We start from the raw sequence: 15,539 nt of genomic DNA on the forward strand, positions 1-15,539 counted from the left end.
GAAAAAAGTTTTCACTGTGAGGGTGGTGAAGCACCGGAAGAGGTTGCCCAGAGAAGCTGTGGAAGCCCCATCCCTGGAAGTGTTCAAGGCCAGGCTGGATGAGGCTTTGAGCAACCTGGTCTAGTGGAAGGTGTCCCTGCCCATGGCAGGGGCGTTGGCACTAGACGATCTTTAAGGTCCCTACCCAAACCGTTCAATGAATCTATGATTCTATGTTACAGAGACTGAATTAGCAAAGTTATGATGGGTAGGTACTTTTAAGTAATTGAATTATAATCAGAAAAGTTGGTTTCTGGATATAGTCTCTGGGAGCTCAGAAAGTTATTTTTATTACTTCTATTCAGAGCATTTGTAAAGTTCAAATTTTAAACGAAATGTTAGAAAACTTGATTCATATATTGCTGATTATTCCATTTCCAGTCTTGTCCAAATAACAAGAAATGACGACTCACTACATTTCAGCATTCAGCTTTTTGTTAAAATAGCTTTTGCTATTAAAAAAAAAAAAATCCATTAGGGTTTGGCCTCCCTTTCCTTGAAGTTCAATATTTTTATTGAACTTTCTAATTAGAGTATGAAATTGTTAAATAATAAACCATCACCAATGGTCTCACAATAACATTTTCCATTGAAGAACAGGGAAGTTAACTGTAAAAATGTCCAAGTTGTACTGGGCAATTTTGTCATTTTAAAATGTGATTGTTCTAATAATAATATGAATACTTGGTAATGTTGATCCAAAGAGTGGAATACAAATTACTGGAACTGCTTTTAGCAAAACCAGCATTTCCAACCGCTATAATTACTGTGAGAAAATAGTAGATAATCTCTGCTACATCATGGCTCCAAACTTACATATTAGTGTGGGCTAATATGGAATAACATTTAATGTTTTCCAGCTTCAAATAAAATACCATTATCTTCACAATACATTTTTGTAGAGATAGCATGAAAATCTTCCCATCTGTACTAGTTCTGTACTTATTTTAATCTCTTAACAGGAGATAGTGGGATAACTTAGGGATCGTGTAGTAAAGAAGAACTGACGTATATGACTTCCATTAATGGAGCTGCTCAAAATATTCCTGTAGATAACATTTACTTTACCTTTTGTGTGTAAGAAATTTCCATACACTGGAATATAGAACAACTTATTTTAGTAATACAGATTAGTCTTTCACACAATACTGTTGAGAGTTATAACAAGTTGATAGCAATTTTCCAGAAATATTTTTCATTTGTTCTGTTGATCTGTTCATATAATCCACATTGACTATTTGGACATTAACATCAATAAAGAATTTTGCAATAATTAACTAAGAAGGAGAGAAAATAATAGAAAAAATAATGAAAATATTAGTGCATTATATGCACTTTTGTTATCCATTATCTGGGAAATGAAAATTAATAAGTGGATTTATTTAGTCTTTTACCTGTTGTCTGATTCACTCAGGAAAAAAAAAAGAGATCATGAACCTCAGAACCATTAGAAAATATCAGCCCTTCTTTACTCATTGCTAGAGTAGCTCAGCTTAAAGTTAAGACTTCAGATTTATATTAGGGATTAACCTTCATTAAAAGAGACATTTTTGTTTAGGATTGATGTGGCTTGAAGTATTTTCCTAAACTTAGTCACTTGCTTTCTGGATAACAAAGAATTTTGAAACTTAAGATTGAAAAAGCACGGTGAAATAGGACACATTATATAAAAATAGCTTAATACAGTTCTTCATATACAAGTTATCTTTGTTGAACTGACCTCCTTCAGCTGAGCAGATGACCACAATCGGACTGAAGGGACCATCTCCTTTGTTGTTGTAAACCCCAACTTTCACCTCAAAAGGGGTCAGAGGTGGCACACTTTCATCTCTGTAGATGAATTTTGAGGCATCTGAAGATGTGACCATTTTTTCCTTCCAGCCACGTGTTCCATTGGGTCTGAAGGCTACAATATATCCAAATCCTTCTCCATTCTGAAACTCTTCTGACACCGGCTAAAAAATGAAGTTCAGTTAATCATCCTACATGGTTTTACTAATTCAGAAAGCAGTTATTCAGTGGCTGACCATAATCTGGCCACTTGCATGAAGGTCATCCCTTCCAGCTGCTTTGTAGGAGTTTTTTTTTTACCATGAGTAGGATCACATAGGGACAATTGCTTCTGAAGAGGAACCTTTCAAGTTTCTTTACCTAATCACCATAATTAGGTCATTGCCCTAGGACTGAATAAACTCTTGGGCTCTTTATCACCCTCTTGGACTTTTATCATCCACTTTGTGATTAATGCTTTAGCCATCAGTCTATTAGAAGAATAGTACCTTCCATTAAACTCGTTAAAAATACAGAGCAACATATTGTTAAGGGCTCCGAAGATACGATGTGAATGACACTTACTATAGCTGCACTCTTGGGTTTTAGCTGCCAGCCTGTCTAATTTCTGAATCCAAATGGGGTGTCAAAACCTGGACATCAAAGTCTAGGTTTCAATTTGAGATTTAGGATATAATGTGGTAAATCTAGTTGTCCTAACTCAAACTGGTTCTTGGTGGGAAAAAAAAAAAAACAACTCAGTTGCTTTTTTCTTGTCAGAGCATCTGTGAAATTAGCCACTTAAACTGGGACACATCTGCCATAAGCAGGCAGTCAGCAAAGGGATTTATTTGTTGAGAGATTGAGCACTGCAAAAGCTAAATCTTATGTGTCCAGCTCAAGGATTTTTTTTTTTAATGTTAATTTACTGCCTATATTTCTTAAAAAGTCAATGGACTAGTTTAGGAACTAGGTTATGTTTAACAGCTCTCAGCATATTAGGCCTATTGGAAATGCCTATAAAAGGGTGTCTAAACTCCTTTTCTTGGAGTGCCCATCTTACATCTGCAGTTAATGAACATACGAATCAGAGCAGAGGCACGGGTGTCACCAAATCCTCTCCCTTCCACATTGCAAGTGCATGTTTCATCACCAAGCATGTCACTTGCATTTTTCTACCATTTTACTACCCATCCTTCTGAAGGTGTGCACTCTGCATCCAAAATAAAAAAAAGAAAATAATTTTTAAAATCATGACTTCAAAGGCAGAGGAGGAAAAACCAAGATAGACTTTGTAATCTAGTGATTTGAGTTGGAAAGGAAGACCCCTGCAATTCTTTGCAATACTTACGGAGTTGGAAGTAGACACTCAATAAAAAATAAATAAATAATAAAAAACCCCACAGCAGAAATACAAGAGAAGTAGAAGAGCCCTTGGATTTCACTGAAAATGTTAAAGAGACAGTCTGTGAATTAATGTTGTGTGAATAAAATTTTGTTTGAACCTGCTGAATGTAATTCAGAAGCCCAGGTAGGTAGTCTTTTCCTGAATTCCCAGAGACCCATATACCATCTCAGTATCTTTTCAGATTTTGAAGTACTTTGTTGAATTCCTATTGCCTGTGTAAGTTCAATAAGACTTTTTTGGGACAAGCTCAGATTGACTGTTCTAGAGTTATACTAATTTACGCTGTGGTTGTGCCTTATGGAAATTCAGTGGTTACACGAGACAGCACAGTAGTCTGCAGTGGGTTGGAGTGTTATCCAGTGCACTAGGACTAGTTTTTTAGCAGAAATCTCAACACTTGCTATTAATCACATGTTTTTCTGTGTTTTGTTTTATCTTTTTACCCTTTCTTGGAGACTGATTATAACTAGAAATACTTGCATTTTTCAAACAATTAAAAATGTAAATTTGCCCACTTCACAATTTATATTCAACACAGATGAAATGCCATGATGTTTTTGTAATGTTAATTTGATAAATGACTTTATGCAGTTTAAGAGGCATGTGAAACTACAGTGTGCTGCAAGTGTTAACATCAAGAGCAGCAGCACTGAGTGTTGATGGAAATGAGGTAATCAGAAACAAGGGGGAATGATTGACACCTTCTGCCTTGATGGCAGTTTGTACTCCCTAACTATAACTGAAGAAGAATCAGCTGTCTTTTGAGGAAAAATAGTACATGTATACTGCAAGTTATCTATGGCAACTGTTAATTCTTAACTGCTTGTTGTATCTGTACTGCAGGATGAGAAAGCCATGGGTCTCTGGTTTCTTTTGGAAGAAGACTTTGACCCATGACAGAGAGGGAGATATAACACAATTCAGTAGTCCCTCACTCCAGTCCCCTCGGGAACACTATAAACACAGTTAATGTGAATACTACATATTAATATATCATATTAGGGACTAGGTTTAGACCAGTTTACATTAGATACAGTTCTAGCCACCTGATGGTTTTGTTTTGGATTCAGCAAATTCTCTCACAACAGGAGAGATGCTGCTGTTTGTTAACAGTTACAAGCAAGCAGAAATCAAATGTCTCAGGTGCCTCAGGTAGCTGCTGTTGGGGAAGATGGGCATGCCAAGAGAAGACAGCCTCTTTAGATGTCCTAAAATTTACCATTTTAAGCAGTTAGTAAGAATTCTGTATGGCTTTTACCAACTGAGTCCCTCCTAAAGTTAGCTAGGCTAAAACATTTTTCATTAAATTCCCATGTCCTTATTGGATAGAATATTTCTTGGTGTTATACATATATATATGTATATTTTCTGAATCTGAACCTCCTAATGATGTATCTAGAAGTTTTGAAAATGCTTCAAGAAAAGTATCTGTTCTATTGTATTATTTATGATTATCAGAGAAAACAACTCCCACTCCTCCAATTGCCCACTGGCATGGTCATTCATCTATGTTTCATCTTGCATTGCAAATGTATTTTCAAAATAAAGGTCTATTTCAGGTCTTTAGTGTTATATTTTTATGAAGTACTTAAAAAAGCCCAAATCCTTCTCAACTGAGGTTTAAAAAGAAGTTACAAGGCTGTCCATCTCTTCGCTTAGTTATTAATTAATCTGGTGTAGCATTTACATAAGATCCAGAAAAGACATATCAGCCTAAGCAGTAGATCAGGAAGAAAAGATTAATGAATTAGCACAGCTTTGGAGCTGCTGCTAGGTGGGTTATATTCACCATAATGCCGGCTACTCAAACCACATGAAAATCTACATTACTTTGAAACTTTAGAACATATTTGAAGAACAGAACTTTGTGTTCATGTCTTGCCAAGATTTGCTGCAAGGAAACCCCAGCACATACTTTTTACTTTGCCCTCAAAGAAGTAAGCATGAAGCAAAACCTTTAATCAGAAAAGTCCCTTACCTCCCATGCTATTACTAATTCATGTCGCCTTCCACTTCTGCCACTTACATTAGCTGGAGGTGTCTTTGGAACTGTGAGTGAAAAGGGAAAGAAAAAAAACAACCAAAACAGAATGTCCAAGTTATTGAGTTTTCCCCATAGTAATAAGTTGCTGCAGAAGACATGAGTCTGTTAAATCAGAACAGAAATAACATACATAGCACTCTGTAGTAAAGAAAATTTTCTCAGTTTTAATTTCAGAGATTTCCACAGTCAAGCTGGTAAACTCAAACAAAACACAAGCTGTGAAGAAAAATAATATTGGAATAAAAAGCTGCTTAAGCACTATGTCTTCTGTAGATTGGGAAAAATTTTAATGTGCAGACCATCTAAGAGATAAAAAAGGAATTATCTTGTTAACATTTGTATTTTTTGAATAGGCAAGTCAAAATTAAATAGCCAAGATCCTGACACTTTTTAGACCTCAGATAAAATCTTAGGACATAAATAATATAACCCTAGTATTTTTCAGTCTTTAGTGTTGTAAAATATTTTATTTTTTTGTACATCTATTATTCTATGCTTTACCAGGGAGTAAAACATAGAATTTTCAGAAATTTTTGAAGTAACTATCCTTATAATTTCTTGCAAAATGCTGGAAGCATTACTACCCACAGTTCTTAAAAACTGAGACCACCATTATGGCTTTAAAAGCACATAGGAGCAGCTGATGAATTTCATTAAAAGAAATTATAACTATCATCATCAATGGGAATTGGGTTGTCCTAAAACTTCAGATATCTTAATTGTTCCATTGGAATTGCATAATTTTTTAACCTTACTTAGTGCCTCTAATGAGGCTCTTAAAATGACTAATTCCTGGAGATTATTTACTCAGAGCAGGTAATGCTTCCATCATTCTTTATTTGATTAAATATGTCCTAAGATATAAACTTTCTCTTTTCTTCCTTACAGAAGTACTTAGGTCATTGGTACAAATGTACTGTGAGGCGTTAGCTGTTAAGGTCTTATTGCATGCTGTTTAGCTTATTTATTGACTAGCACTGTGTCTTTGAACTATGCAAAGGAAAATACATTTAAATAAATGTATACAGTCCCCTCTATTTCCCGTGTTGATCATTAAAAGCTTAAGTTCAATGAAAGTGCTTTTTTTATGAGATCCTGGAAGTTCACGTAAAATTTCAGAATTTGTGTAGTGTTTTTTTTTAGCTCTGAACTAGTCCAGGCTCCTTTTCCAGTGAATGCAGAGTTTTTCTGTGGTTCACTGCATTCAAAAGAACTGTTTAAATAATGGAGAGAATTGTTTAGACTCAACTGACTGGAGACATGAACTAGTTTAAACTGACCAAATCTTTACATGGCAAAAAGTTAATAAAATTTCCCTTTCAGAAACAGAATTTCCCTCTGGATTAAAAAAACCAACCAAACAAACCCCAAATCCAAAACAAACCAACAAAACCATAAACAACCAATCAGTGAACAATACTGGGATGAATGTTCTACAGTGAAAAGATGCAGATGAAGCATTAACATGAACAAATTGTGGTGTCATCTCTAATGGAGCATATTTAAACCTTATTTAGCACTTTTTTTTGTTTCCTTGCCTTGATATGACATTTTTCGGTTAAGTTATAAAGATAAATGAAGTCTTTATGTAGGTGCCATGTTAGTGATGAGAATGGTATGCTGTAGTCCTTTGAAGCATCCAGTGTGATGGACTTATTTAACCTGCAGTGTCCTCTTTCCAGAGTTTTCACGTTAACAGCTTTGCAGACGGAAGCCCTATTTAAGTGCACAAATGTTAAAAGAATAAAACTGTCAAAACGATTAATTTCTTTTGCACCAAACTAAAATGTACGTTCACACAGTGAAACTCTCTCAAATGAATAACCATTAAAAGAATAAATGTGTCAAAGGAATCAATTTCCTCTGCACTGCACCAAAGCAGGGTACACACAGAGTGGGACATTTTGAAATGAGTAACTGTTAAGTGAAGAAAACGATTAAAAGAAAACATTTTTTGCCAGGCACTAAGGTAATATATTAGCAACCCTTTCAGCAGCATCACCTTTGTATCAGCGTTATATCTTAATTTACTCACTAATAGACTAAGTTTATTGCCATGCAATTAGTGACTTCCTAAACTTTAGGTTGTTAATTCTCAGCAGTGACACTCATGGAGATGCACTTGCGTCCAATACGCAAGTATGATGACTAAACTTAGCTCCTGGATACAGGATCCATGTGCTGGGAGGTCAAGGGCATTAGGACCTTTTTTCTTTAGTGTTTATCAAAGCTGAGAAATCCAGTGTTGCTTCTTCTGAATAAATACACCCCAAATAGTATCAAGGCACTCTTTGCTGTGCTAATATGTTCATTTAACAAGAAGATAAGAGAATGTCACCTACTGGAAAATTAATCACTCCTTGGCTTAAAACTGGTTCTTAGGATCATAAAATGTGACTATGCTTAGCTTGATTGTATGCCTGTAATTCTGATCAAAGCCTTCTCATTAACTCCTTTGCCAGCAACCTATTCTCACTTGTCTCCTGGTTTATTCTTAGACTGTAAGCTCTTTGGGATCAGGACAGCCCTTCTTTTAAGTTCTTCAGCTACAGGTAAGGTTGGGGGTTAAAAGGCAGGTCAGGTCTCTACATCATTGTGGAAATGAAAAAAACAAACAGTACTAAAAATATGTTCTGAAAGACATGGTGACATGTGGATCACAGTAATGGGTATATGCTGGCACAAGTTGATATTGATTACCTCCACTTAAGGCAAACAAACACAAATCTTGAAATTACATTACTAGGAATTTGATTTGAACAGAAACAGCAGAATTTGTGTCTTAGAGTTTTCCATTTTCATGGAAGTACCATGATAAGCTGAAAATGGAAGTGAAATTAAACACTACTAAAACTTATGTCCCCTAAACCAAAGTAAAAAAAAAAATAACCTTTAACATTTTCTCTAAGGGCATACATGACGAATGTAGTCCTCAGCAGCCATATTTGACAATATACTTAAAATATGAATGAAGAAAAGTTTATATAAAAAGGTAAAGCTTATACATGAAGCCATGGCCACTTGTTTAATAATTCATGTGTATCTTAAACTAAAAGTTAAATATACGTAAAAAGCACTATTTTTTTTGTTTAGGAAAAAATTTATGCACAGGATTGACGTTGCTGAGGGCTTTGTGTATGGAAGCAGTGGTTATAAGATGCTGAAAAGTGCTGACAATGCCACTTATGTATTTTAATTCATAGAATCATGGAATGGTTTGGGTTGGAAGGGACCTTAAAGATCATCTAGTTCCAACCCCCCTGTCATGGGCAGGGACACCTTCCACTAGACCAGGTTGCTCAAAGCCTCATCCAGCCTGGCCTTGAACACTTCCAGGGATGGGGCATCCACAGCTTCTCTGGGCAACATGTTCCAGTGCCTCACCACCCTCTCCGTGAGAAATTCTTCGTGATATATAATCTAAATCTACCTGCTTTCAATTTAAACCTGTTACACCTTGTCCTGATCTCTTAAGATACAGATGGAGTTTGAAAACCAACTCTTTTTAGCTGTGAAAAGGAATGGATGTGGGAAAAAAGGTTTGTTGACAGCTTGACAGAACTTCCTAATGTGGGGACCCGAGAAACAACACATTCCGCACATTTTTTTGTCTCAGTTGTTTTTCTCTATCGATCGATCGATCAATCGATTGACTGACCGACTGACCGACCGACCTACCTGTCTCTCCCTCTTGAAGTACACATCTGGGAAACAGAGGGATGTTAAATGAAAACCCTTTCACTATGTGAAAGGTCAGTCCTCAACTTCCCACCCTCCCAGGAAAACATGTCACATCTCATTTGTGCAGGAATGAAATGTCAAATGTGCCAGCACCTCAGAAGTGGCTTATACACTGTATTCAACTACTGGAAGATAAGGATGCCCTAACTGGTCTCAAGATGTCCATTTCTGTTGTTTTTATTTGTTTACTTATAATATTTGTAATTTTGTAGGAGATAGGATCCAGTTTTATTCACTGATAATAGTGTCATGCATGGCTGCTGGACTCAGTCTGAATAGCCTCCAAATCACCACATGCAGGACTGAAATCTCAAATGCCATGGCATATATATCAGAGAACCAATTCCTCAGGTTTCCTGTTACGTCTTTTAGTAGCACACACATTTGCATTCTTCGTCAATATACTGCGCATTAGTTTGAGCCTGCAATATTATGTGTTAGTAGCCTATGTGTTCTAAATATACCCATGCAGTCAATGATTTCTACCTCTTCTCCTTTTGTTTCTCCCTGTGTGATAGCACATTTTCTGCAAAAGCTTTAGCCCAGATAATCATCTCCAAATGTCACAGATACAGGAGGTTATTCATTTTTTTTCTAGAGCAAAAATAGTTATGATAATGGGAAAACCTGAAATTTCCTTTATACAGGTCACAGGCAAAAGACCACCACAAAAAAACCCCACAAAACACTGAAACAAAGACAGTCTGAAATACGTAACTTTTTCCTGAGACAGAGGCATTTCTTGTTATGCTATGAAAAAATTCTAGCTGAGAATAAGGGTGAATTAATGGAAAATAAGGACTTATTGAAAATAAAACCTGTGTACAATCTCCTGCTAATAGAGTACATTACATTGTTCCCTCATAAAATCAAGTTTGCATGCATGATTAGCAGGTTAAACTTTGATTCTATTCAATTTCTCTCTCCCCATGTTTCCCCATGAATAGATAATGTAATTGATGCTTTGCCCCCAGGCTTCAGATGCCCGACTGCCTTAGTGGAATGCCAGACATGTTTAAATTCATGTTATTGGCTCTTTTCACCTTGTGGACCTGTAAAATATGTATCAAGGCTAGAACTGACAAAAATGCAGCAGCTGGCTATAAGTTAGATGTGCCAGAAGACTGCAGTATTATCCATTCCAATGAAAGTAGCTATGAAAAGCAATCATGTTAACTAAATATGAACTAAGTAACAAGATCAGAGTTTAATTAGAAAATTAAAGCAAGTGGAAACCTGTTTATTATTCTGTTGATTTCCTTACACCATCCCAAGTATTGCTTCCGTGGGTATTTTTAGATAATGGACTAATATAAAATGTTGTTACTATCTTGAGGAAGAAGTGATAAAATAAGTGATGTGTGGGGAGAGAAAAAGACTTTAGTCTCCAGTCCAATTAGGTTGTGCCATTAAATTACAGATGCTGATTTCCATTTAAGTATAAAATAATGGAAGCAGAATTACACATTTTCTGCCTCTGTGTGTTGTCTACACAGCTATCATTCAGCCTTGTGGGTCTCAACTCTCACCTGAGCGTGAGCCACAGTCACTCTCGCTGCTGGGAGACTAATATTGCTGGAGTTGTACCCAGTGCAGGGACAGCCTGGCTGTTTTCACCTGGGGGACACATCTAACACCTCTGCAAATAGCCAGGTTACTCTGCCTAGGTCATAAATGAAGTGGCTAATGCCGTGCTCTTTCTGAAATACCATGTCCTTTCACACACGTCTTTTAAGAACTGAGACCTATGATATTAGTACTCAAGCCCATGTTAATAGAAATTTTTACTTGAAGTTTTCAGATAAAAGATTAGTAATAACGAGTTTCTGAAAAAGCATAGATTAATGGGTAATACACTCGAATAAATATTATTCTGTTGATTTGTAAAGGCATATATGAAACTCAGTGAAAACTATTAGTAGCTTTCCTGTGTCTTTGATTCTGGCTTCTGAAAACTAAACAAAGGGTGAAAATTCAGTCACTGAAAGAGCTGTGTCAGAGGGCAGAGCTAAACAGGCTCTGGACTTCAGGAATATCTGTAGGCCAGGAAAAAGTGTCTGTCTGGTGAAGCAGAACATGAAATCTCTGGCATTTCAAGAATGACATAAAAATTATAAGCAACATTTTTTTTGCAAAAAATTATATGTGTAACAGGGCTTTTTTTTTTTTTTTTTGTTTGTTTTAAAGCAGAGTCCATTTTGTTGTTGTTAAAACTTTACAACTCTTCGGAGGTTCTTACAAACTGGGAATTTTTATCTTACTATAACTCCTGTCTTTTCACTCCCTCAATAGAATAAAGGAAGGAGACTGAATTAAACTTTTTTATTAAAAAAAACCCAAAATCCCACATACAAACTCCAAAACTATTCACACCTGAAACAGAAAACTAATTTTTTAAGGACTTTTGAAATTGAAATGATGACTTCAACAGACTTCTGCTGTAGCATGCCATGTTAAGCAGGCACACCAAAGAAATTCAGCTTCAATCGCTCTGAAGGCTGTTAAGTTGTTTTACTGGCACCTGTCTGGATTTCAATGTCATGCTACAAAACACTCACTTCTAACATGATATTTGTGTAGCTCTAACTCTGATAGCAACGAGGTATTCCAAACTGGGAAGCTGAAAGTACAAGTAAACATCTAGTGTGGCCTTTTTTGAATTTGAACTAATATGTTACAGATGTATTCATCAAGAAGGACTGCATTATTAGCAGATACAGTGGTGTTTATCAGGAGAAGCCCCATGTTCTGGAGTACAGCTCATTGCTTCTTGAGTTAGACTATTTGTTCCTACGGCAGCAATAGTGGAGTATTACCCAGAACTGACTACCAATCACCATGTGAAAATACACTGCACACTGCATGTCTGCTCCAATTTTTTATTTTTTTTTACTGATCATTATTATGATTTATCAATTCATTTTTTACAGAGGTGAGTTTGCAATGGTTGCCCAAAGGAATATTGAAAATTAATATGCGTGAAGAAGTCTTTCATTGGAGTTATAGGAATATGTTTTAGTAAATACAGCCTTTGTTTAGTAAACACTGGGAAAGAAGAAGGAGGAACCTAAAAAAACTATGACAGCTAGATGAAATCTTACATTTTCAAACTTCACTTTGTGAGAAAAAGCATTCGCTCACAGCTTACATATATCTTATCAATTAAAATCCTCAACCAACCTTTCAAAAACAGTGAACATATTCATAAACCTGAAAGAACATATTCCTGGGAATGCAACCTATTAGAGGATAAACTTTTTACAGAATGTTTATGCCCTCTCTGATAAGTGACACCTGAATAAATAGAGAAGTCATTCAAACATTTGGGTCCAACATAATTTTCACTGCCAATGAAATATGGTACAAAATCAAGGAAAGAATAATAGCGGTGAGATAAGTTTGGTTTTTTTAAAAAATTAATTGATATAAAAGTAGCTCATTTTGCTTTATTTCATCTTCCTTTCCTCCTTTTCTTAATGGAACAAAGTACGTAGCATCTGAAGCTTCTGATATAAAGATACTGAGTTTCACACTGTGGGGAGCTCGCAGAAGATGAGGGGGAGAGTTGGAAAAGAGCATCCTTCCATATGCGTGAAGGGGAATCAAATCACTTGAGTGCAGTTCCGTAATTGCACAGTGGAATTTAACATCAGCTAACAACTACAAAGTTATTTAAAGCAGAAAAAAAGTCTTATTACAACTAAAGATAGGTTTGTTAGACTTCATCTGAAATAGTTAATCCAATTTTAGGTGCCACAATGAGAAAGACATTGATCAACTAGAGCAAGTTCAGGAGAGGCCATTGGGATGGTGGGGCTGGAGTACCTGCCCTGTGAGGAGAGGCTGGGAGAGCTGGGCTTGTTCAGCCTGGAGCAGAGATGGCTTTGGGGGGAACTAACAGCAGCCCACATTGCCTACAGAGAGATCACCGAGGACATAGACATAGGCTCTTCATAGTGGTGCAGGGTGGGAGGGCAAGAGACAGTGGTCATAAATTGAAACAGGGGGAGTTGTGGTTGGATATATTGAAAGAAAAATCACAGTGATATTAGTTAACTGCTCATGCAAGTTGACCAGAAAGGATGTGCAATTTCTCTCCTTGGATGTTTCAAAGACTCAATTGGACCAAAGCCCTGAGCAACTTGTGGAGTCAGTTTACGCAGCTTTGAGCAGGACGCTGGACTAGAGACCTCCCGAGAACACCTCCAGCCCCAGTTATTTAGTTGATTCTGTGGTTTTGTCTAAGAAAATCAGGAGAATGTTCTGCTGTGAATGTTTATGGGTGATGTATAGACCGACCAGTGAACTATGGAGCTGAGGCACAAGATTAACGTACCTTAAAAGATAGGAATTTTATTTCAGCATGAGAGAAGCAGACACATTTTGGCATTGCCACTTGTAATTCTTATAATCTCCCTTAATGAGAAGACAGAGTGCAACACAACTGCTGTATTCATGCAGAATATTTACAACTACAAAATCAGTTATACTTTCAAATTCAAGTGGAATCTTTGAATATATTCTGTATGATTAATAAACTACTTACTTACAAATTATTTAGCTGAAGAAACATCAGAACAAAATCAAAACTCTCTAGGCTTCCTAAATAACAAAGATGAATGAAGAATAATATGAAAATGTTATGAGATGCAGTTCTCTTCTGAGGCTTTGTTCAAATCTTATCTCTTATCTCCTTCTGCTTCTGAAAATGTGTCTCTCTAGCTGCCTAGGTATTTTTCTGATTCCAAATCCTTCTTTATCTCCCTTCATTTTGCCCAAATTACTGTCAGTGATTCCAAACTTTCTAAGACCACTGCAATTTTCAAGAGATCCAGATAGAATATACAACATTTTTCCTGGGCTCCCACAGAACCATCCCAGTCAGAAATATAATGAAATTTCTTTAAATGTACTAACAGTTCATGGTAGAATGTGCATGACAAAGAAACATTTTAGAGCACAAGGTATTTCAAATTACGCATCTTACCATGGCTTCTCTATCTTGCTGAAAAGAAATCTGTGCACCTTCAAGGAGAGAGTTATGAATAAGAGGGGAGAAGCTGCCTGGGAGAAGTCGTGTGCAGAGACTGAGAAGCAGCCTGCAATCGAAGAACAGTGGAAGCCTGACAGAGGGCAGGCAGAATGGCTTATATGGAATTTGAAGAGTAAGGCAGACTGGATGGAGTAAGACAGCAGGGAATGGGTTTATTTGAAATTTCTGTAAATTAAACAGTGTTCCTGTAATTAAAAGAAACTGTCTCCCTATTACAAAGAATATCACAATAGAACAGTGATGACTGAATACACAGATATGTACCAGGGAGAAGAATAATTCTATTCTTATATTAAAATAGTTCTTGCTTCTGGTAGTCCTGGAAAAATAACATTTAATCCTCTTCTTACCTGCTTCATTAGTTCTGATCACTCGCGATGGTGCACTTGGGTCTCCAGTCCCAATTTTGTTGGTTGCTACAACTCTGAACTCATACTCCACCCACGGGTTCAGGTCAACAGCCATAGCAGACTCCATGTCACCACTTATCACATCTGGAACTGCAGACAGTAAAGAAATGTGTAGGTCACTCAGGAATCTGAAGCTCACGTGCACTTTGCCAGTGGCAAATGGACTTTGTGACACAATATGGCCATTCAAAATGATAGACATCAAAGATCTAATATGTCAGAAATCACAGCTAGGTTTTTGGCACTGTGGTACTCCTGAAAAGACACGGATTGAAGGATATAAGGGAGAGCTTTCTGTTTATTCACAGATGCATCATGGCAGGTGTCTTTGTGCTGTCCTTTCAGAGCTGTTGCTAAGTAACGTGAAAGGAATGAAAAAAGGAAAAAAAAATCAGTGTTTTTAATTTATCATTGTTCTCTTAAGAGTATCTGTTCCTGCAGTTGCCAGTGGTTATTATTGTGATGAACAAGAATTTTGAACAGTCTACTTGTGCTGTTTGAAAGTTTTTCTCACCTGTTTTTACGGTCTGCCAGCCAAGAGAAAATGGACTGCGTGCTTGCAGGTTGTAGAGGGAGATAGGGCTGTGATTATCTGCCCCAGGACTCCAGGAGAGTGTTGCTGTGGTGTCTGTAATTTCCTCCACTATTACAACCCCTGGGGGACCAGGAGGACCTAGAAATAAAGTGGAATAATCAAACTGACCACACCATCATCGTGGATGAGCAGCAATAATACAGGAGATGCAGTCTGTAGGGACCAGGTGGAGTTCAATATCCATGAAATACAAGGGCTAAAATGCACACTAGTACATCATGGAGAAACCTCATTTTCATGATTTCTGCTGGTAAATTGTGATTGTGTCTACTCTTTAAATGCTGCGTGGGTGAACATCAATTAACTCATCAGAGTGACAGCAGAACAACTAGAAATAGAAACAGACAAAAAAAAAAATCCTCCATTATAATTGTTCTGAACCTAAAATTAAAGGAAAAAAAGAGCAACTTTAAGAAGCAGGCAGGCTAGACTGAAAAGTTGCAATCACATTGTCTCTTTGTGTGAGACTTGTCAGCAGG

The 15,539-nt window shown here is 36.7% G+C and overlaps 1 protein-coding gene across 1 annotated transcript in view; it reads right to left on the minus strand.

Moving 5' to 3' along the window:
- Positions 1–1,759: 1,759 nt before the first annotated feature.
- The window catches only part of CNTN5 (contactin 5), a gene marked incomplete at both ends in the record, with an annotated part of 137,862 nt that continues 124,082 nt past the window's right edge, over positions 1,760–15,539 (minus strand). The window contains 4 exons of the mRNA XM_010154386.1: positions 1,760–1,994; positions 5,196–5,266; positions 14,406–14,555; positions 14,980–15,138. Coding sequence (XP_010152688.1) covers positions 1,760–1,994; positions 5,196–5,266; positions 14,406–14,555; positions 14,980–15,138 — 615 coding nt within the window. The remainder of the gene's footprint in view (positions 1,995–5,195; positions 5,267–14,405; positions 14,556–14,979; positions 15,139–15,539) is intronic.

The sequence above is a fragment of the Eurypyga helias genome, unplaced genomic scaffold (assembly GCF_000690775.1).
Source record: "Eurypyga helias isolate BGI_N326 unplaced genomic scaffold, ASM69077v1 scaffold8276, whole genome shotgun sequence".
NCBI lineage: Eukaryota > Metazoa > Chordata > Aves > Eurypygiformes > Eurypygidae > Eurypyga > Eurypyga helias.